Here is a 24,118-nt window from a genome sequence, read left to right on the forward strand (position 1 = left end):
CCATTAACTTAATACTATTTGCTTCTAATATTAAGAGGTTTTTTTTTTTTTTTTTTTTTTGAGACGGAGTCTCGCTCTGTCGCCCAGGCTGGAGTGCAGTGGCGCGATCTCGGCTCACTGCAAGCTCCGCCTCCCGGGTTCACGCCATTCTCCTGCCTCAGCCTCCCGAGTAGCTGGGACTACAGGCGCCCGCTACCACGCCCGGCTAATTTTTTGTATTTTTAGTAGAGACGGGGTTTCACCGTGTTAGCCAGGATGGTCTCGATCTCCTGACCTCGTGATCCGCCCGCCTCGGCCTCCCAAAGTGCTGGGATTACAGGTAATATTAAGAGTTTTAAGTCTCCTCTGATCCACATTTTCAGAGCAATAGTGTAGTAACAGCACTATCTATATATACAATTATATGAGGTAATTATATATAGATAGAAATGTTATATTTCATTTAGTAGAAAATTTGTGCAGAGTAAATTTTTCAAAAATTTTGGAGCTATAGCTTCATTCCTTTTAATCTTCCCTCTAAATGATGACCATTTCTTCAATTACTGGACTCTTTTTTTTTGTATTATTGAAGACTAAGGAACCACCGATTTATATATTTGTGGTGTCTGTTCTGGTAGGACTGTGAGGAACTGGGAAAAGATTCTTGCTGTGAAGCCCATCCTGTACCCCTAGTGCTTGCCCCCTAAATCCAGCAACATTCCCAATCACTGGGAAACCAAAAGGGCCCCCATGAATCTCCTAAGTGCCCCCTAGAGGGTGGTACTGTCTCTGTTTAGGGCCAGTGGCTTAAGAAAACCTCTGGAGAAGTGCCTAGAACCAGAATTTCTGGTTGAATATTAAACTTGGTATTGAAGAAAAAAGGAATGAAAAAAGTCAAAACTAAAGGTCACTGAAATTGCTCAATGTGAATAACATTTTTGCCAAAATTCTCCTCTTTGAAGCACTCTTTTAAGGCTCAGATATTATTCTGGATTTTGTTGTACATGTTAGTCTACTTGTTGAAGCTCTGACCAGTGCTTATATATACTAGGAATGGAATCCCTTTCTTAGTACAGGGGATGAAGTACCAAAGGCAGCTACAGAGGCAGTCAACAAATATTTACTGAGCTCTTTCTACAGGCCAGACCTATCATGGCTCAGGCCCTGTGCTAGGTTCCTTACACTGGGGATTCAGTAACTGATAAAAAGAGACATGTCTTGCCTTCATGGAGCTTACAGTTCTAGTGGAGAAGAAAAACATTTAAAATACTTATTTATAATTTATTTATTTATTTTTATTTTTTACATATTTTTGAGATGGAGTCTCACTCTGTCGCCCAGGGTGGAGTGCAGTGGTGCAATCTTGGCTCACTGCAACCTCCCCATGTCGGACTCAAGTGATTCTCCTGCCTCAGCCTCCTGAGTAGCTGGGATTATAGGCACCCGCCACCACATATGGCTAATTTTTATGTTTTTAGTAGAGAGGGTTTTCACCATGTTGGTCAGGCTGGTCTTGAACTCCTAACCTCAAGTGATCTGCCCACTTTGGCCTCCCAAAGTGCTGGGATTACAGGTGTGAGCCACCATGCCCAGCTTTATTTACAATTTAAAGACAAATAACTTCAAGTATAAAGAACTGTGAAGCCAGGCATGGTGGTACATGCCTGTAGCCACAGCTTCTCAGGAGGCTGAGGCAGGAGGATTGCTTGAGGCTAGGAGTTTGAGCTTTATTGTTCTTTATATCCTAGCACAAAGTTCAATAAAATCTGAGGAATGAAGAAGAGGCTAGAACTAAGAACAACTGGGAAAAGCCTAAATCTACAAAAGGCCAGGGGTGGAGATGGGAGAAGGAGGTGGAGGAATATGAGATGGAAAAAGGAGGGAGCATCAGTATCAAAAATTTAAGTTAGGCCAGCAAGGGCAACCCGTGTGTATTTTGGAGGGAAAAAGAGGCAAAGGCAAAGTGGATGGTGAAGATAAAGGAGGGAAGAGATTCCAGCTAAAGGAAATTTGGAAGTCATCCTTCAAGAACAGAATGGGACCAAGTAACTTTCCAGCTAACTCTTTTGTATACTAAATGAGTAAGGCTGCTTCTGCAAAGGCAGTCTTGAACACACAACTATTTTACAGCAAAGAGTCTGGTGGGGCAAAAAGAATAATTTTCCTTTCTATCACATTTGTATTGTTAACTTTAATGAGACAGAAAAGGACAAAAACTCAGAGCATTTTAAGATTCTGCCTAGATTTTTAAAAATAGGGTATATACCCCTAGAAAATGAAGTCATTGGGGAGTTTTAGAGGTTGAAAAGCATTTATAAAGAACATAAATGGGAAATATAATTATAGGTCCTTCAGATGGGTAGAAAAGTTAGATAAAGAAAGACAGTCTGAAAGAAATAAGAGCAAAAAGAACCAAAAGAAGAACCATGACAAACATCCAGGAGGAACACAGTAATTTAAAACTCAGCCAGTATAAATAGACATGGCCTAAAAATGTATAATGTCATCAATCCAACCCAACATGAAGATAAAAGGAGTCTAAGAGATCTGCCCCTGAAAAATGGCAGTGGCAACAAAAGATGGCACAGGAGCATTTCCTACGAATTCAAGGTGGCCCGAGAATCCTGGTGTCAGTGGCACCACCAGAGCTGCCTTAGTGGTCACCAGGGCTACTCTTCTCCCTTAAATCTTGTGACAGGGAGTCATTCTCCCTTCTGCTGTCACAGTCTAGGTGACCTGCTGGCTGGCCCTCTCTCTCTCACATAGTCAGAGCCTCGGTCTGCACTGCAGTAGTTTCATGCGGGTGTGGATAGCAGGAGCTGCGGCACTGAGGGGTGGCTGGGGGTAGGGAGGAGGTGTGCTTGGACCATCTGGGAGGGGAGAGCCAGGCAGACGGCTCCAGCCCAGTCAGTGTTTTCAGCAGCCCTCCGGGTGATTCTGATGCATGCTCAAGTTTGAGAATCACTGTACTAGGTGGAATATATCACACATGTAATTAAATCCCTCCTTGCTACTCCAAGAGTGGTCTGTGGACCAGCAGCATGGCATCAACTGGTGGCTGGAAATGCAGACTCCCAGGCTCTGCTCCAGACCTATGGAATCAGCATCTGCATTTCAACCAGATTCGCCAGGTGATTTCTGTGCACATGCATTTGCACTAACCAATCCTGTAAGGTGGGTGATCCAACTGAGGTCTGGATCTCCTCTGGGGGCTGCCAGTTTGACTTTCCCTGGGCTCCTGAGCTTATGTCCTTAAAGTTAACCCTTTATCACCTGAAGTGACTCTCTGGTCCTTGAAAAGTCAAGGGCCTTCTCAGACTGAGACCACTGGGGCTGGGGCACACCCACCGTTTGGGCACTCACTCCACCTCATGTCTGATGCTCACTGTGTGGATGTGTGATGACCCAGGACTACTCACCACCTGTTAGTCTGTTCTCGCATTGTTATAAATACCTGAGGCTTGGTAATTTACATAGAAAAGAGGTTTATTTGGCTTGTGGTTCTGCAAGCTGTACAAGCATGGCACCAGTATCTGCTCTTGGTGAGGGCCTCGGGAAGCTTACAATCATGGAGGAAGGTGAAGCAGGAGCAGAAATGTCAGATGACGAGAGGGAGAAAGAGAGAGAAGGGAGAGGTCCCAGACTCTTTTAAACAACCAGATCTCACGTGAACTAACTGAGCAAGAATTCACACATCACCAAGGGGATGGTATTAAGCCATTCATGAGGGATCCATCCCCATGATCTAATCACCTCCCACCAGGCCCTACCTCCAACCTTGGAAATCACGTTTCAACATGAGACTTGGAAGGAACAAATATCCAAACCATATCAACACCTGTTCATCCATGTGGCTTTCTCTTTTTGTTCTGTGTAAACCTTGTTTATTCCTATTCAGGTGGCAGCTTCTAGAACTGCACTGTTCAAAAGAGTAGCTGTTAGCCACTTGTGGCTATTGAGCACTCAGCATTATAGCTGGTCTGAAGTGAGGTGTGCTGTAAGTGTAAAATACATCCCAGATGTTGAAGAATGTAAAATATCTCATTAATAATTTTTATATCGCTTATACATTGAAATGGTAATATTTTGGATATAATAGGTTAAATAAGTATTTTATTAAAATGAATTTTACCTGATATCTTAAAATGTGGCTACTGGTAAACTTAAGATTACACAAGCCTGGGCAATACGGTGAAACCCCATCTTTAAAAAAATAAATACATAAGGCCAGGCACGGTGGCTCACACCTGTAACCCCAGCATTTTGGGAGGCTGAGGTAGGCAGATCACAAGGTCAGGAGTTCAAGACCAGCTTGGCCAACATGGTGAGGCCCCATCTCTACTAAAAGTCCAAAAATTAGCCGGGCGTGATGGCACACGCCTGTAATCCCAGCTACTTGGGAGGCTGAGGCAGAAGAATTGTTTGAACCCAGGAGGCAGAGGTTGCAGTGAGCCAAGATCGTGTCACAGCACTCCAGCCTGGGTGACACGGCAAGACCCTGTCTCAGAAAAATACATACATACATACATACATACATACATACATACATACATACATACAAATACATAAATTAGCTCAGTGTGGTGGTGCAGGCCTGTAGTCCCAGCTACTTGGGAGGCTGAGGTAGGAGGATCGCTTGAGCCCAGGAGGTCGAGGCTGCAGTGAGCTGTGATTACACCACTGCAGTCTCGTCTGAGCAACACAGCAAGACCTAGTCTCAAAAAAAAAAAAAAGATTATATATGTGGCTCACATTAAATCTCTACAGGACAGGTCTGTGGTCCTCCACGGGAGAGGAAGTTCTCAGAGGGCAGGTACCACGTCTCTTCCTTGCTCTGCACCAAGCCTCATGACCTGACCTCTGGAGGTGGGCAAGTGTCAGAGCTGTCTTCAGAGAGCCTTCCAGGGGCTCAGACCGAGGTTGATTTCCATCATGTAAGGCCCTGAATAACTGCATGGCCCTCATTAAGGCACTGGTTCTCTTGGGGGATTCTGAATGTTTCTTGGGCCTGATCACTACATTAAACGTCAGATGAGGAATCTTTCTCTCTTGCAGATTTCCCTTTTTAAGTAGCTAGAAGGACGCTAATGCCAGTTCAAACAATGATGAAGCTACCACTTTCTGGGTGCTATTTCCTACTAGCTGTGCTTATCCTTGTACCACACTGTGGGGCAGCCATGAACTCCAAGTCACAGAAAAGGAAGTAAGGCTTAGGAAGGTTAATTTCTCCATAGTTAGAAATTAGTAGAGCTAAAATTCAATCCAAGACCATTTGACTTTCTTTCCATTGCACAACACTGCCTCCTAAACTTGACCACTAAAGGATTACAAAACTCCACATATGAATTACACTCTGAATTCTTGGACCTCTGCTCACTCCAAGTAAGAAGCATAGCACAGAGAGCTGGAGGGAAGGCAGTTGGGCTGCTAGGTTTCCTTTGTAAAGGGTTGGGCTAGCCTGGCACAGCCAACAACTCATCCATGGCAGAAGGGCCCAGAGTGGACTCTTTCAGGCCTACGTCTGTGGGGTGGCCCCAAACCACACATTAGCTTAAAACCGGTCTTGCTGCAGAAGCAGAATGTGCATAGGACTCACACACATTTAAAGAGCTGCATCCTTTAGGCTGTTCTCTATCTCCTAGAGTTAGAAGACAGAAAGTATCTTACATTTTATGTCTTAATTTTATTTTAATTAACTGTATTTTAATTTTAATTTGAGGGCCTGAGTCTCCCCAAATGAACACCAAAGGGGAGGGGTGGGGTTGAGAGCCTTAGCCTGCTCTCCTTCCTCTATAGCCCTCAGCCTGATTTCCTTTCCCCTGCCCTGAGTACCATGAGCTACTAAAAATTTTCCTGCTTGGTCATGACATCAGATCTCACTTCCTGAACAGTGGGGATTGAAGAAAACGTTTTCATATTATCTAGGTTTTATATGCCTCCCCTGTATTCCTAACAGACTCCAGTCTTCCCTTAATGTGGATCATAGAAAACAAGGGCTAGTCCAGGTTGTAGAGACCACCAAAGTCAAACCCTTTATCCTGCAGAAAGACAGGTGCAGAGGTTTAGAGTCACACATCTCATTGGCACAAACTCATAACTCAGTGCTTTTTCAATTTCCCCAGCTCTAAACAGAACTCAGAAGAGGGAACAGGGTAATTTTTATTTGTAGGCATCAACACAAAGTTCAGGCATTGAAAGGGGGTTCATGTAGGGGAAAGCACAGCACCAGGATGGCAGAGCTGAGGTCCATCCTGAGGTTCTGAGCAGGGGCCACTTTCCATCTGGAATGCCCCAGCCACAAGCACTCAAAGGTCATTAGAGTAAGTGAGTCACTCAGTTAAAGAATTTAAGGAAAGCATCCAAACTATGCATGCTCCACTCTGTGAAACAGCCTGTTGGCCCTTCTGTGATGTGGGGAGACAGGGAAAACAGGGCAAAGGGCGGCCATTGGCCCAGGTGCACCTCGCCCCCTTCTGGAACCTTCCCTGACTACCTTAATTCTCCATCTAGTGTCCCCTGAAAACCAGATTGGGAGGACAGTCTTCTGAAAGAGGAGAAGTGAGTCTGAGCCTTGGTTTATAAACTTCCAGTCTTAGAAAGACCGGGAAGGGTCAAGGGAACCTTGTGTTACTTCTGAGGGGCTGACAGACCCCATGTCCTTCCTGATATCAAGGCTTTAAGTGTCAGCCAGGGACCTGAACTAGAGATACTCTTTCCAGTGGAGTGGCTTCAGCATGGCAGAAGGACACACTAGTAGCAAAAAATATTTCACTTATGGTCCAATGTTTCTCCTAGAAGTTTTAAAGTTAACAGAATTTTTTAAAGTACAGAGTGGGGAAAAAGACAAAAATATTAGGTTGGTGCAAAAGTCATGTGGTTTTTGCAATTACTTTTAACTAATATGTTAACACATTGATGTGTTTACTTCCTACATATTTTTCTGAGTTACATAATTTTTAATAATGAGCATGTATTATTTCATAATGACGCTAAAGATGATGTTAATGAGGATAAAAACATTGTTCATTCATTCCTCAAATATTTCAGTATCTACCATGTGCCAGGAAGCTTTCTAGATGTTGGAGATAAGGCAATGAGCAGAGAAAGTCCATCTCCTCCTAAATCTTCCATTTAGTGGTGGGGGATGGAGAAGACACTGCAATGTGAGATGGTAATACGTCTTAAAAGAAAAACCTCGAGTGGGGTGAGAAGATGGAGAGTCATAGGGCTGGGATGGTTGGGAAAGGGCCTGTAAGGAGCAGACATCTGAGAACAGACTTGAAGGATGTGAAAGGAGCGTCAGGTGAGAGGCTGAGGGAAGGGCTCTTCTTTTACAGAAGGAACAGCAATGGTGAAGGCCCTGTAGCCTTGCTCAAAGAAGGGCCAGAGGTGGGTGTGACCACGGTGGGCTGAACAGGTGCAGAGTGGCAGAAGATGGGTCTGAGAGCTAGGGAGGGGCCAGATTGGGTAGGGCTCTGTAAGACCATCCTAAGGAGTCTGATTTCAGCTGCAGTGTGAGGGGAAGCCATGGGAGGGCTCAAGCAGGAGACAGGTGATACCTAGTTTGACAAACATTGTCTCCTGGATGCCTCCCTCGTTCGCAGGGACCACATCTCTCCCATTAGATTGGAAGGTCCGGGGTTCAAGGATGGGGTGTGTTTTCTCTTGTCAGTTCCTCCATCCTTCAAGAGAGGGCTAAGGCAGGAGCTGCAGGCCTTGGGGTAACTGAGAGCTCAGCTCCCTCCTGGACTCGGGCCTCCTGGGACTCACCTTCTACTGTCAACTCCACTGTCACCTGGCGAGCACCACTGCCATTGGTGGCTTCACAGGTATACTTTCCCCTGTCCTCCTCATGGACAGCATGAATCACAAGGCTGAAAGTCCCCCGGATGCCGCAATCCAGCAGGAAGCGGCCCCCGCTGGTGATGGGTTGCCCGTTTCTGTGCCATGTCACCTGGGGCTCTGGGTAACCCCGGACCTTCAAGAAAAAGAAGAAAGGGTAAGAGCCTGTATTTCATGAGTACTCTCTCTGTGTCAGGTATTGTTCGGAGTGCTTTACATGTGTTAACTCATTTAATCCTCATAACACCCCCATTTCATCCTCATTTTACAGATAAGGAAATCAAGGTACAGAGAGTTTTGGCAATTTCCCAAGGTCTCAAAGGTAGAAGGTGGCAAAGTCAGGCATCCTGGGTCCAGAATCCACTATGCAAATGACTCTCAAGCCCGGCTGCATTTTATAATCATCCAGGGGAGCTTTAAAAAACACTAGTGCCGAGGTCCCCCCTTAGACCAATTAGATTAGAATCCCAGGGGGCCAGGACTGAGTATGGGGATTTTAGACCAGTGCTTCTCACTCTAACATGCTAATAAATCACTTGGTGATCCTGTTAAAATGCATATTCTGTTTCTACAGGTCTGGGCTGGGGCCTGAGATTCTGCAGTTGGGACAAGCTCACAGATGCTACTGATGCTGCTGGTCCCTGGAACTCACCTTGAGTAGCAAGGTTCAGGACCTGCACTGCCCAGCACGGTAGCCACTGGCCACAGGTAGCGATGGAGCACTCAAAATGTGGCCAGTGAGACTGAGTTGCACTGTAAGTGTGCATTACACACTGGGTTTCGAAGACAATACAAAAAAGGGCAAAATATCTCAATAATTAAAAATATGGATTAGATGTTGAAAAGCAGTATTTTTGATATGTTGAATTAAATGTATTCAGATTAATTTCAGTTGTTTCTACTTTTTAATGTGGCTACTAGAAAAGTTACAGTTACATCCAGGCCTTGTGACAGTCCTATGGGGTAGTGCTGCTCTAGACCACTTGCCTTTCTCTAACTGTAGTTAGCAGCTGACATTTGCTGAGTGCGAAGGGTTCAGCACTTCTCTAAGTACTTGGCTCATCTGAGTTTCCTTTTTTTTTTTTTGAGTTGGAGTCTTGCTCTGTTGCCCAGGCTGGAGTGCAGTGGTGCAATCATCTGAGTTTCATAGCAACCCAGTCGGAGAGAAGACATCTCTCAAAAGAGGGGAAAATGCAGAGATAAATTCAAAGAAAAGAATTCACTTTGAGTTTTAAAGAAAGGAAGTCCCCCAAGGGCCTTCAAACACTTGAAACTCAGTAGGCTCTTCAGAATTAACTCATCTTTGGAGGAGTAGGGTTCAGAATGGCTCACTAATGCACAGCCAAGGACCCAGAATTGGGGATTTTAGCACTGGAAAGTAGAAGGCATCATAGGAGCTTCCTGAGAACAAAGTTGTTTGCATTACAAAACAGTGGTAGCAATAGTTTTATCCATGTATTCACTTCAAGAAAAGAGAGAATGGATACGGATGAAGCAAAATCAAAATTCACTGAATGACCCCCATATTGCATTTACAAAGAAAGGCTTCACTGATCTGTAGCAATAATCCTACTCACACCCCCTGCAAGGTCACAGAGTGATGCTATATTGGTGCATGTGCACACAGGCCTGGGCATCCAAACACAGTCTCTTCCCTAAGCATACTAAGGGAGGAAAGAGCTATGCTAAAAAGCGCCAGTCGTTGTCTTTGGACTGTGCTCAGTTTCCTTCCCAGGTGTTCAGCCCCTAGCCCACCCTTAGACCAGAGTCTCTGTAACCAGGATGCAGATTTCTTCCTAAGGAAGGAAGCCTTGAATAACAGGGAAAACTCCCAAAGTGAACAATCCCTCTTTGATTATTCCATATAGTCACCCTCAGTGCCAGTTTGTGAATCTCACAAGACTGCCTTTCTGTCCCCACTAATTTGTGGTCAAGCTTCAGTGAAAAAGAAACAACAATAAAACTCCAAATCAATATGGTCCATCTTATTTACAATGTCTGGAAACAAAAATATATCCCTTTCCTATCAAAATCTAAACAATACTCATGACAGAGATTGAGTACTTTGGAGGAAATGCTGAGACTCTGGAGTGGATTCCCCAAAAGCCATGTGAACAATGCCTGAAGCCATCGTAGCCTCACCAAAACAAGTGTTCCAGAACTTAGGCTGACAGTGTTGAAGGAGACCGCATCCATTGGGATACACAGGGTCTCACAGCCACTGTAATATAAAATGGTGTGTTAACAGCTGTTGTCTCTGGGTGGTTAGGATTGTGAGTCTCCTCCTTTCTTTTTAGTTAACTATTAGTTTCTGAGAGTTCTGCAATAGTACACCTGGCCTTTGCAAAATAGAAAAAAGAATTTTACTTAAAAAATGCATTTCTTTTATATTAGTGTGCTGTATAATTAATGTATATAGCACATTCATTAATTTGTTGAGGGCCTCAAGGAATTTAAATCTAGTAGTGGAAATAAAAGAGCCATGCAAATAAACGTTATGCATGTTTAAAGGTGACAGAGGTCATGCACCCATATAAAATCATGTCATCTTGTGGCCCTAAAGGCAGAAACGTTCATGCATGGGAACATCAGACAACAATTACACTGTTAAAGTATTCTTCTCATGTGAAACCCTTTCCTACAGAAGGTAGCCCCTCAGGACTCTGCTCATACAGTGAATCTGCAAACCATCATTGTCTTCTCCTGCACTCCATTAGGCAGGGCTGGTCTACCCAGCCTTCTATCAGCTTCAGAGAATGGGAGTGCCAAGCACTGCAACTAGGAGGAGGTAAATCATTAACTGCGCCAAAGGCGTCCTGGCATTCCATTAGCAAGCATACTGGCCCCCTGCAGCAGGGCCAGCTCTGGTGGCTCACTGGGCTCTGGGGCATCAATGATTAACTGGGGACATTGCAAACGTTCCAGACCTCAGGGACACGATCCTTCTGTCTCTTTCTCTTTTCCTCTCACTTTCTACACATACCCCAAGCTTACCTCTGAAATGCCCTCTTAAAATAAATATTTAGGGATTTGAAAATATGCTGAAACTGGCATCACTAGAAAGTTGCAGTTCACTATGATACTTTTATAGCACATTGGACCTGAAGCAAAGGCAGGAATTTTTGTGACCTTGTTCAGTTCCAAGGTCTGAATGATTTGAAACTTTAATACTTGCCCTCCCAATATGGAAAATCAATCCGTTTTTACTGTCTGCCACTACCCTGGACCTCTGGGTGGTGAAGGAATAAGCCTGGGTTCACATCCTTGGGATGCATGACAACAGCCCTGCCCTCCCAGGTTGCCTTATCTGCTGTCATCACTGGCCTTCCACCAAGAAGTCATAGCTGGGATTTTTACAGTCAGGATCTTCATCAAGAGCACAGTAAAAACTCTTTGGTCCTGTAGTTTTCAGAGGGCTGCCATGTATAGACTCTTACTTGACTCTTGCAGCTATGACGGAGATGTGTTTGGTTTGGATACCCAGAAGCAGAACCTCAGATAGGGCTTCAGAGACCCCTGCCTGCAAGTCCTCGCCAACACTCACAGCAGCTGGGAATGGGCCTAATGAAGGTATACGGGTAGGGCACCAACAATGTCCACAACAGCTCACAAAGCCAGTCGTTTTACTGGGCCCATGTAGCCTAGAAAAGAGGCCTGGAGAAGTAGATGGTTTGCCATGATCTCACATGGCAGCTTAAATGGCAGATTGGAGACCATAATTTTGGTTTCCAGGTTGAGTGGTTGTCTCCATGCCTCATCGTAAATTCATGTTTTTGGTGAGGTAAGTTCTGTAGAACCAAAAGTATTCATAAGCGTCTATCTCCAAGAGACCCTAAATCCCTTATAGGTTAAAGCAATATCTGCTCCCCACTTTTGGAAAGTGTCAAATGGTTCACCAAGGTTATAATCACACCATAAGCAAGTCTTGGGCTATTCCCTTGTTTTCGTAATAGGACAGGATTGGTGCCTGCCAGGTGTGTACCTAAGACACCCCTAGGAGAGTCAGTGTGGTACAGAGAGGCTAGTATGCAAGCCAAGGCCTGCACACTCTGGGCCTGGCTTGGTGTCCCAGCTTTCTTGGGTTGTAATTCCTTCCTTGTATTAAGGAGGAAATTGCTTTTGGTATCTAAGGTTCCTCCCATCTCTGAAGTATTATGGTTTTAAATGGTGACCCACTTAGCTTCTTAGGGAAGATTCTTTCCTTTCCCCTGCATTCTCCTCTGGGTCCAACCCACAGCCTTAGTACCCTCTAATCCTCCATATGAGAAAACCAAGTAACCACAGAAGAAATGCTCACAAACATGAATAGACAGCCCCGAGTTTTCACCACAATGAGTTTTGGAAATGGCCCCAAAGAGGGTCACTCTAAGGAGAGAATCGCATTCTTGACACAGTAACCACATTTAATTGGAGGTTGTATTCTCGAACAAAAGCCCGGTATCAAATAAATCAAGGGTATAACCAACAACTTGTCATAAAAATAAAGATATAGTCACCATAACCCCTATAATAATTTTAAATAGTAAAACTGTGCTCCAGCTTCATAAAATGTCCTCAAAAACCTTTATGGCCTCAAAAGGCCTTTCAAAGGAATGAGGGCTCATTCTGTGCTTGCTGAAGGTTGAGGAGAAAGCTGAGCTGCAGGCAGGCAGCCGCTTGGCCACTGCATTCTACCTGCCTGTCTCACTTGAGAGGCAGTTTCCAGAACCTGGTGCTGCCTTGAGATTTACTTAATGACTAAAAGCAAAACATCTGTTAGAGCACTAAGCGTTTTGGTTTTTCTCTAACATATATCAAGGGCTTTCAACTTATCCTCAGTTGCTTAGGACAGGCTACCATAGACTGTGCTCAGAGCAGTGGCAAATTCTTTGTCCCCATAGGTCCTCCAAGACTCAAAGCAACATATCCATCTTCTGCAAGCTTGATGAGTAGCAGAAAGGGGGTGATTGTGCTGATTCTGCAGATCTGCCGCATGTCTTTTTTGTCTGGCAGGGCCTGGCGCAGTACACACACTACAAACCCACACAGCTGCAGGGCACAGCTGCGGTGGCCCAACCGCAGATAGGTCACATGAGCAGGAAGAAGGAACTGAGGCTCTGCCCACATCAGGGATGGAGGAAGACCAGGAAGGAGAGAAAGCAGGATTGAGCTGAGGCCAGGGAGAAAACAGACTGCCCAGCAGGGCACTGGGGATTGGGAAGATGCACCAAGAAGATATGAGCAGTGAGCTGAAGAATCTTTAGGGCTGGGAACAACAGACCCGAGGGGTTGCCACTGAGTATTTACTTGATTGTTAAGTAACTGAAGGGATGCTGGGAAAGGCTGGGCCTGGATGAGGGGACATTAAGGAATTCTTCTAGATGGACATCTCCCCTAAGCTGACAAAGCCTCATTCTGCAACACTGTCTATGTATTCATGATTGTTGCCTACCTGCCTGTAACACATTACTGTGATCTTCTTACCCTGTTACAAGTGTTGTTTCTCCTATGATAAAAGACTAGAAGAGGACTGGTGATTAAAAACTGAAAAATAGTAGGAAATAAAACCAATGGTGCTGAGGGATTAGCTGAAGAAGAATCAATCTTCTTCTGCCCCATCTCCAAGTATAAGCTCACTCAGATAATAAATGGACGTGGTTGCACAAAAAAAAGAAGGAAAACATTAACACCCCAAACAAATCAGACCACAGAAAATGTCTATAAAACTTACCTCATGGGTATGTTATGAGGGTGAAGAGTGAAGGGTGAGCCAGGGGCATGGCATGACCAAGCTTCAGAGCCTGCGTCTGTGTCAGCAACTGGCACTCAGCCCCATAAGCAGGCAGGCACTTAATTAAGGCTTTGAATAATCCCATTGCCAACAGTCAAAAGCCTTAACTGAACCCACAGAACCCATCAGGAAGAGATCATACCAACTAAAAACAGCAATTAGTGAGAGGCTTAAACTGCTGGATGCTCCCCACCCCCATGTCCAACTTGTAAACCAATGAGGACAAAAGTGCTTCCGTGGAAATAAAACCAGAATGCAGAGAATTGTTCCTCTGAATGGCTCAGCAAATGCCATGTGGGTCTCCAGGGACAGATGCTCAAAGTCTCTTTCTCTGTGATCAGCCACTCTCACTTCCTATGGCATGCTTTCTTTTCCTATGACCCGAGACATAGGAATCCCTGCACCTCGACATCTGCAAGGCTGAGGACTTGTTTCTGTCACTGAAAACACAAGGCAAGTTATAGCTCCATAGCTGGGGGTTACAATTCAAGCCCTTCTGGACTGCTTAATCAAAAAGATCTATTTCCTTTTATCTAGACAAACCTTATCAACACATGCAACTTTTTGATTCCCTTTTAATGATATAAGCATCTAAAACCCTTTGGAGCAGCCAAACAAAGATACAGATTTTTCTTTCTTTCTTTCTTTCTTTCTTTCTTTCTTTCTTTCTTTCTTTCTTTCTTTCTTTCTTTCTTTTCTGAGACAGGTTCTCACTCTGTTGCCTAGGCTAGAGTGCAGTGGCACAATCAGCTCATTTTGCAGCCTCGAACTCCTGGGCTCAGGTGATTCTCCTACTTTAACCTCCCAAGTAGCTGGGACTATAGGCATATGCCACTATGCCCAGCTAATTTTTTGTACTTTTGTAGAAATGGGGTTTTTCCATGTTGCCCAGGCTGGTCTTGAACTTCTGGTCTCAAAAGATCTGCCTGCCTTGGCTTCCCAAAGTGCTAGGATCATAAGCATGAGCCACTGTGCCTGGCCAAAGACACAGAATTTTAAGTGTGATGGGCAACCTCTCACGTTGATACTTTCCTTGTTCCCCCAAATGCATTGTTTTCATAGCAAAACAGATGTCCTTCTGGTTTAACTCCCAGCCCTTCTGGGATAGTTGTGGGGCTCCAGGCTTTCCAGAACCTCTACACAAAACTTTGGGGTTCTGGCTGTACTCTCACCATGGGTCTCCACGGATACTGTGTCTTCTGCTGGAGGAGCAAGCCCAGGAGATCACTCTTCTGTGGCAGCTCTCCAGTTTCTGCTACCAAATAGAGATGCATTCTCAGACATATTAAGTATTAATGAGAGGCATGTGGCATTGCAGAGGTTTAACAAATTAATGCTGTGGTTTGGCGTGGTTTTGATTTGCTAGGCTCTCCTGCCTGCCAGTGTAAGCAGCATTCCTCTCCTTTGGAGGAAGTGCCTCCTCCCTTTCCACCCATTATGTGTTAGACCCGGTGGGGATGCCAATTGGTAAAATGCCTCCTGGCCAAAGCACTTGGTCTCAAACAATAGGCATATGTTCCAAGCCAGCCAATGAGAGATCTTCCCTGCAACTTTATCTTTGAATATTGAGAGACCAAAGCTGTCTCTTTTCACAGAGACCCAAAACTGAGAAGATGTAAGACTTAGCCTATCTGCAGCCATTCTCTCCCAAGCCCCATTATCTATTTTCTTGCCTCCTCCCAGAAGGAGGAAGCCATCTGGAGAATAAGAGCTGATATATACAGTGAAGAGAAGAAATGGAGACAGAGTTGACAGAGCTGTGGTAGACTCTGGACCCGCTCAGGTATATGAGACAATACATATCTTTTGCTTAACCTAGCTGGAGTTTCTGTCACCTGCAAAAAAAAGTCCCACCTACTTACTTCAGGAAGGTATATGGCCTTTGGAGTCAGACAGATCTATGTGTGGATGTGGGCTGCATCAATCATCAGCTGCCTGACATTGAGCAAGTTACTTATTTGGCTCTGAGTTTACGTAACTGCAAAGTGCAGATGATATCAGAATCTACTTCCATGGAGAAGTATGTATGTATGTATGTATGTATTTATGAGACAGAGTCTTGCTCTTGTTGCCCAGGCTGGAGTGCAATGGTGTGATCTTGGCTCACCACAACCTCCGCCTCCCGGGTTCAAGTGACTCTCCTGCCTCAGCCTCCCAAGTAGCTGGGATTACAGGCATGCACCACCATGCCCAGCTAATTTTGTATTTTTAGTTGAGCCAGGATTTCTCCATGTTGGTCAGGCTGGTCTTGAACTCCCGACCTCAGGTGATCCATCTGCCTCGGCCTCCCAAAGTGCTGGGATTACAGGCATGAGCCACCACGCCTGGCTGAGAAGTTTATAATTAAATGAGATAGCACATGTACAATACCACATTAATAGATTCTAAAGGTTAGACTCTTCCTCTCTTCTTTTCTTCAAAGTCAACAATTTTTTTTTTTATAATGAGGTACCCTAAACTCCATTTCACTCCCAGCTCTGTTAATGGCATGAAACTACTTCTGCCCTAAGAAATATCAGAACATATAAACTTCTGGGCTTGGTATGCCTCATCTTACACAACTTTCATTCTTATAGACAACTTCAAGGCATCACACTCTTAACTAGGTAAAAATCTAACCCTTTAACTGAGAACATTCTGCTCTGGTTGAATTGGCTTATTATTTTTATTTAAAGACCGAAACCCAATTTGAAAAGTGATCCTTGTTTTTATGTATTATTAAAAAACACATTTTAAAACAAATATCCAGTCTGCAGTTTTACTGTGCCATTATTCCACTCCCAAAATACCATTTGAGCCTTGGAGACAGAGACCATCCCCTGGATTTCTGCCTCACTGACTAATGCAGCCCTGGAATTTCAAGAAGGATGGGTGAGTGTCAGGAAATAAATCTGGATAATAAATCTGGAGTTTTTAGCCAGTCATGATTGGACCTGGAGAGAGGGAGAGACATACTTCACTGGCAGTAGGAATGGAGTGGAGGGCTGCTCCCCAAACAACACAGAGACTATAACCCCTCCATCAGCAGAGCCTGCTGCCCAAGACTCAGACACTGGCCACAGATTGTTCTGTCTTATTCTCTGACAATTTCTGTTTAAAAGCAAGGGTGGGCAAAAGTGACCTGAGGGTCTCAACACCCTGAGAACATCATGATTTGGCTTCCTTGGCTTTGTTTCAGAATTTCTGATCTCTGCAGCCTGTCTGTGTGACCCAACACCTGCTCCACGTTGGGTCAGAATCCACCACACAAAGCATGCATTCTGCTCACTCTCCCAGGTGGCGGCTCTGAGGGACGGAGTGGAGCAGGTGGGGCTATGAAAGCAGGATCTTTTATGCCACCTGTATCCATGTGGCCAGGAGAGCATCTCTTTGACTCTGCTGGAAAATACCTGGCACAAGTGGCAGACAGCAGCCTCATGAAAATGTCCCTTTATGCTTGAATGTCTGCCCCATGTCCCAAGCTGCCCAAAGGCATCATGATTTGCATATAGAATCATGTCAGAGAAGGAATCAAAAGTTGTTTCTCATGCAATGTCAGTGTCCGACTGGCCATTAGGCTAAAAAAACCCAGATCTTTATTAAAATATTTTTATTCTCGGCCAGACGCAGTAGCTCACGCCTGTAATCCCAGCATTTTGGGAGGCCGAGGCAGGTGGATCGCCTGAGGTCAGGAATTTGAGACTAGCCTGGCCAACATGGTGAAACCTCATCTCTACCTTAAATACAAAAAATCAGCTGGGCATGGTGGCGGGCACCTGTAATCCCAGCTACTCGGGAGCCTGAGGCAGGAGAATCACTTGAATCCAGGAGATGGAGGTTGCAGTGAGCCGAGATTATGCCATTGCACACCAGCGTGGGCAACAAGAGCAAAACTCCGCCTCAAAAAAAATATATTTTTTTATTCTCACCAAAACACCCATATCTGGTTAAAATGTGAATTGGTACTATAAGTCATAAGAAAGCAGGCCGCCCTCCCACTCCCATTTCCACTTCCTTGAGGGCAATCACCTTCAATGCTTTTAGTCATTTCTTCTGATATTTCTTCCATTATTCCTAAACAATAGTCTTACACAACTAATATTCTTTTTTTTTTTCTTTTTTTGAGATGGGGTCTCACTTTGTTACCTAGGCTGAAGTGCAGTGGCAGATCTTGGCTCACTGCAACCTCTACCTCCCATGCTCAAGCAATCCTCCCACCAGAGCCTCCCAAGTAGCTGGGACCACAGGCACATGCCACCATGCCTGGCTAATTTTTCATATTTTTGGTAAAGATGAGGTTTCACCATGTTGCCCAGGCTGGTCTCAATTTCCTGGGCTCAAGCAATCCGCCCACCTTGACCTCCCAAAGTTGCTGGGATTACAGGTGTGAGCCACTGCACCTGGCCTACTTTATTCTTTTTAATTTTATGCATTATCTCTGCTATGGTTTGAGTGTTTTTGTCCCCTCTAAAGTTCACGTTGAAACTTAATCATCAATGCTACAGCATTAGAAGGTGTGGCTCAGGTGTGGCTCATGAGGGCAGAGCCTTCAAGAAGGGGTTAAGTGCCCTTAGAAAAGGGCTTGACGGAGGTAGTTTGCCCCTTTTTGCCCTTCGGCCTTCCACCATGAGATGACATAGCATTCATCCCCTTTGGAGGACGCAGCAACAACGTGCTCTCTTGGAAACAGAAAGACTGGCCCTCACCAAGTGGTGCATTGATCTTAGACTTCTCAGTTTCAAGGGCTGTAAGAAATGAATTCCTATTGTTTATAAATTACTCGGTCTGTGGTATTTTGTTATAGCAGCACAAACTTTAAATGGACTAAGACAATCTCTTAAGTTCTCTGTATGGAATGTGAACTTTTAGCTTTCAAATCTGCCCCCACATAAATCCATCCCTTACCCCCACAAAATGACATTACACATCGACATGACAAAAATTGTGGTCTTCACTACATTCTAACTTTGCCCACTGCCATGCCACATAGTATATTACAATAACTATCTTGAACTATTTATTTTTCCTGGAGTTAATAACTGCTTTACTTTGATTTCCTTAGTTTTTTAAGGACTCCAACTTCTTAAGAGAACCATACATTCTTCTCAGTAATGGTCAAATGCATCAGATAATTCATCAGTTGCTGTTATTTTTTTCTCCTTTAGAGATAACCCTCCTGGAACATTTTGTCATCCTCCTCTAATCTACACTGGATGTTTTCTGGGCTTGATGCATAGTGGTCCTGGGACATTCCTTCACCATCCTCTTGGAAATTTCTCATTCTATGCCACCATTTTGATAGAATACCATTCCAATAGTTTTCTAAGAATGAATGCATGGAAAGTTAAAATTTTTAGATCTGGCATTTCCAAAAGTATCCACATTCTACCTTTATACTCAACTGACATTTTGTCTGGAGATGGAATTTTAAGTGGAAACCTTTTTTTTTCTTCAGAACTCTGAAGATACTGCTTCGTGGCATTTGAAGGCAATTCTGGCATCCAGTGTTGCTGTTTGAGAGGCATAATGCCACATGGACTCCCTGATCCATCATCTGTGACCCATTATGTGTGTGGGGTTGTGTGTGTGTTTTCCTTTCAAACTTTTAGAATCTTCTTTTCATTCTGATATTCTAGAATTTCATGATGACCTGACTTGGTGTGGGTCTTTGTTCACTGTCCGTCAGACCGTTGGTAGATATTTTCATTACTGGCAATGCATGTCTTTCAGTTTTGAGGAATGTTTGTGTTTTGAGAATTCTCTCTCTACTGTTTTCCTCGATGTTCTCTTCATGGAACTCCCATGAACTGGACATGAGCCCTATTAGACTGACCTACATTTCTTTTCACACTTTTTCTACCTCAGTCTTTTTATTCTCTCTGGGAGATTTCTTTGACTTTATTTTCCAACTAGTATATTGAATTTATTATTTTGGCTATCATTAACTTCAAAAAACCCTTTTTCAGTTTTTCAAAATTGTTTTGAATTGTCTTCTCTTCTTGCTTAATAGACATAACATCTTATTTCTGAGGTGAGAGAAACTTGTTTGAAGTTCTGTTTCCTGCAGTCTTCTGTTTCTACTTGGTTCCTTGTTCGGTTCTTTATGTCTGTTCCGTAACAGAGGATTCCCTTGGACATCTGATGATCCTTTACTGATTTTTCCTGTATGTAAGTGAGGAAATACAAAGTTCCAGGTGCACAGATGGGACCTGTCAATGTGTCGGACCTCATGGTAGAGGGATTGAAATTAAAACATCAACATCAATATCTGCAGATCTTCTCCCTTGAGATAATCAGTTTCCATAAAAAGGCATCTTCCTAGTTGCTGCTTTGGTGGTGTGGGGTGGAGGGTGGGTACAGCAATTAAGTCTGTCTACCAGCATTTAGTACACTGAGTGAGGGAAGACCATGGCAGGGTGGGAAGGTAAATTGGTTATTTTCCACATGCTGACTTTCACTCGGCCCCTCTCCCTTTTGAGTACAACGCTTCGCCCTGCCTGCAGCTGTACCTCATGTCTAGGACATGACAGCTGGTCAGCTTTGGCCTCTCCACGGAGGAGCTTTCAGTCTCCTTGGGTGTAAGGGAGGAGAGGGGTCTGGGGCATGGACTACAGGGGGGATCCGGGGCCTCACTGCTCCTTATCAGACCTTTCATCTTCCAGTTTTCAGCTTCACTTCGCAACCCAGGCTCTGGAAGTATGTCATCTTCCAATTTCTTCATCATTGCCTACTCTCCTAACCACAGGCATAGCGCGTCAGAAGACTGAAACCCAACTCAGCCAACCATCTATTCACATGCCATCATCCACGAGTTTGTTGACATCTCTCATTTGCTGTTGTCTCTCCTCATTCTTTCTGTCCTCATAGGTTTATAAGTTTTCATTTTCTTTCTTTAAAAACTCATTTTAAGGACACCATTATTTTTTTAAAAAGCAATAGAAAATAACAAGTATGGGCAAGGACGTGGAGAAATTGGAACCGTCGCACACTGCTGGTGGAAATGTAAAATGGCAGAGTTCTTCAAAAAATTAAAGTTCCATTATCATATGATCCAGCAATTCCACTTCTGAGCATATACTTAAAATAATTGAAAGCAGGGACTTGAACAGAAATTTGTACACCCAGGCTGGGTGTGGTGGCTCACACCTGTAATCCCAGCACTTTGGGAGGCTGAGGCAGGTGGATCACCTGAGGTCAGGGGTTCGAGACCAGCCTGGCCAACATGGTGAAACCCTGTCTTTACTAAAAATTCAAAAATTAGCCGGGGGTGGTGGCGCATGCCTGTAATCCCAGCTACTTGGGAGGCAGAGGCAGGAGAATTGTTTGAATCCAGGAGACAGAGATTGCAGTGAGCCGAGATTGCGCCATTGCACTCTAGCCTGGGTAACAGAGTGAGATTCCACCTCAAAAAAAAAAAAAAAAAAAAGGAAAAACAACAAAAGAAAAAAGGAATTTGTACACCCACATTCATGACAGCATTATTCACAACATCCAGATAGTGGAAGCAACCCAAATGTGCATCAACAGATAAATGGACAAGCAAAATATGATATATGTGTACAATGGGATATTATTCAGCCTTAAAAAGGAAGGTTCTGTGGTTTGGCATTACATAGGGAAAAATTTAAAAAGGAAGGAAATGCTGACATATGCTACACTGGTGAACCATGAAGACATTATGCTAAGTAAAGTAAGACGGTCACAAATACATTATAATTCCACTTATGCGAGGTACCTAGAGTAGTCAAATTCATAGAGACAGAAAGTAGAATGGTGGTTGCCAGGGGCTAGAGGGAAAGGAAGTAAGAAGTTATTGTTTAATGGGTGGGAACTTTCAGTTTTACAAGGTGAAAAGGTTCCAGAGATAAATGGTGGTGATGGTTGTGCAACAATGTGAATGTACTTAGTGCTGCTGAACTGTCCACTTAAAAATGGTTAAAGTGGTAAATTTCACTTCATGTGTATTTTACCACAATAAAAAAGTCAATGAGCCAATATATAAAAATCTATTTCTGAACTCTCTGTTCTGTTTCAATTAGCTATATGTTTATCCCTTTGCCAAATGTTACACTGCCTTATAATAAATAAATCAGACCAAAGCCACTCTCTGTTTTGAAAATTTCCAATGAGTTCTCATTGTGCTATGAATAAGACCTGGCCTGCCTATTTCTCTCCACCCTCATTCCCCCTTCTCTGCCCCGTGACCACACAGGCTCCAGGCCGCCCAGAAGTGGCTCGCAGCCTCGAGGCCCACAGCACATGCAGTCAGGGCTGTGTAAGAGGTGTGTGCTGAGGACCATGGGAGCACGGAGGAGGGTAAGGGCTCCACAGAGGTGTTGCTGTGAGTTGAGCAAGAAGGGAGGACCACCTCTTAATATAGCATCTGCCCCAGGGGAGCAGCAGTAGGGGTGACTTACAGGGCTGGGGCTGGCGCCCAAGGGTTTGTAGGGAAAGGGTGAACCCAGTTTGCACTAGAAGCGAGATAGCTCCCAACAGCCCTGCCCACCTTAGGAGGGGTCCTCGGAGACCCCAGGTTGTGAGCCGAGGCAGATTCCAGGTCGTGCCAGCACATAAACAGCTCTTGCTGAACCAGAGTAGCTCTCCTCAGCCACTTCTGCCTGATCTATTGGCTCTTGCCAACTTAGTTCCACAGGGCACAGCCCTCTCACAAGCTATTGCTCAGGAATTTTAGGGCAATGGCCCAGGGGTTGCAGAAAAGAAAAGAAACACATACCAACAACCCTCCAATCAGGACCCATTGTGAGCAAACCCTGCCTGCGGTTGTTCTCTGGGTATTTGTTGGTAGCCTGTTTGGGGGCTGGGGAGCACCAAAGGGGTCAGAGTCCTGGTTCAAAACACACATTTAAAGCAGAATTAGACTTCCCAGTCCATGCCACTGAAATCTCTTTTCTAAAGAAGCATCTGGAAAAATGGAGGGAAAAGCTGCCCAGTTACGTAGTAAAAAACAAAACTCAAACTTTCCTTTCCCCCTCCCGCCAGTGTCCCTTTCAAGTCTGTGATCCTCGGGGAGGAAGAATTGGCGGGGGGCTGGGGCCCGGCTGAGCCACTGTTAGACAAAAGCAGTGGGTTGAGAAGCCTGCAGGTAGGGCTTGGTCTCAGTACAGACAACTGCTCAGACCACCCAGCTCAGAGAATTTCAGGCGCAGCGCAACTCATTCTTCGTCTGTTAAAAACAAATGCATGAGGCTGGGTGTGGTGGCTCATGCCTGTAATTCCAGCACTTTGGGAGGCCGAGGTTGGCAGATCACCTGAGGTCAGGAGTTCGATACCAGCCTGTCCAAAATGAAGAAACCCCGCCTGTACTAAAAATACAAAAATTAGCCAAGCATGGTGGCTTGCACCTGTAATCCCAGATACTCAGGTGGCTGAGGCAGGAGAATCACTTGAACCTGGGAGGTGGAGGTTGCAGTGAGCCAAGATTGCGCCACTGTACTCCAGCCTGGGTGACAGGGTGAGACTCTGTCTCAAAACAAAAACAAATGCATGGCTGGTGCCAGAGCTGCCCTAAGGCCTTTGCTGCACTAAGCACGTTAGCCATAGTGACCTCCAGGTCTGAGGAGTGGGGAAGAAGTAAGGATGGGTGGGTGTCAGTCCCATGGGGGTGTCAAGAAGTGACAGGAAGTACTTGCTAAGGATGAATGATGCCTGTGGGTGTCTTTAGGGGAGTGGGCTGCTGAGAGAGGCCTGGTGGCTCTTGAGAAGATGACTTTATTTTGTGTTGTTAAAAGGGCCAGCTTCGGGTTAGGAATTGGAAGGGTCTGTAAACTTGTTACACTCTAGAGAGTCCTCTTCAGCCTAAGGGAGCCTGGACTCCTACCATCACCACTTGGCTTCTGAAGGAGCCCCTAGGCTCTGGGAATGCTGACCGAACTCCTGTCCTCTCAGCAGCAGCTTCTCACAGTGACCACTCGGCTGACACTGCTGTCCAGGAGGGCTGTTGCCCTAGAAGCTGAGGGGAACCAGGAAAACCTGCAGCCCAAAAGAAGCAGGCATGCCTGGAGAGCCCTTTGCCCCCAGCTGCAGGACGCAAGCATGAGAGCAGTGCTTATTCCAAAGCTGTTTTCTGTCTTAAGAGCTTTACAACTGGGTCCAGGGTCAGGGTCCCATTTCTAAGCTTGGTGTTTTTCCCTTCCTTTTGCTGGTCAGGGGGAAATGAAAAAAGCAATGTTTCCCTGGCCCTCAGCTGCTTCTTCTGCCCCTGGGAAGGACTGCCACCAAATGCAGGTGAGGACAGAGTCAGAATTCTCAGCACTGACTGCTCAGCTATGTCACCTGAAGGGAAGACCCATTCAGTAAGGACAGCCCTGACCTGAATGACCCACCCAGCCCCTCTCTAAGGCAAAGACCCCTAACACCATGCAGGGCTCAGGCCACTGCTGCTCCTGGCCCCTGGCCACAGTGGGCCTAGTTCTCTAAATACACCTAGAGATTAGGTACTGGGGACCCAGATCCACCTCTAAGTAGGTAGTATTTGTTTGTAAGGCTGAAAAATAATATTCTAAAGCCAGGGCTAAATGCTGATACAAT

The 24,118-nt window shown here is 44.9% G+C and overlaps 1 protein-coding gene across 7 annotated transcripts in view; it reads right to left on the minus strand.

The window, feature by feature from the left end:
* MYLK (myosin light chain kinase) overlaps nt 1-24,118 on the minus strand; it is a 272,113-nt gene that overhangs the window by 132,446 nt on the left and 115,549 nt on the right. For 6 of the 7 annotated variants that reach the window (XM_016941768.4, XM_016941763.4, XM_009446307.5 and 3 more), the window contains one exon: nt 7,750-7,957. The exons of the other annotated variant lie outside the window; for it this stretch is intronic. In XM_016941768.4, the coding sequence (XP_016797257.3) occupies nt 7,750-7,957 (208 nt within the window). The remainder of the gene's footprint in view (nt 1-7,749; nt 7,958-24,118) is intronic. 7 annotated transcript variants of the gene reach the window in all.

Source organism: Pan troglodytes, chromosome 2 (assembly GCF_028858775.2).
Source record: "Pan troglodytes isolate AG18354 chromosome 2, NHGRI_mPanTro3-v2.0_pri, whole genome shotgun sequence".
In the NCBI taxonomy this organism is placed as follows: Eukaryota; Metazoa; Chordata; class Mammalia; order Primates; family Hominidae; genus Pan; species Pan troglodytes.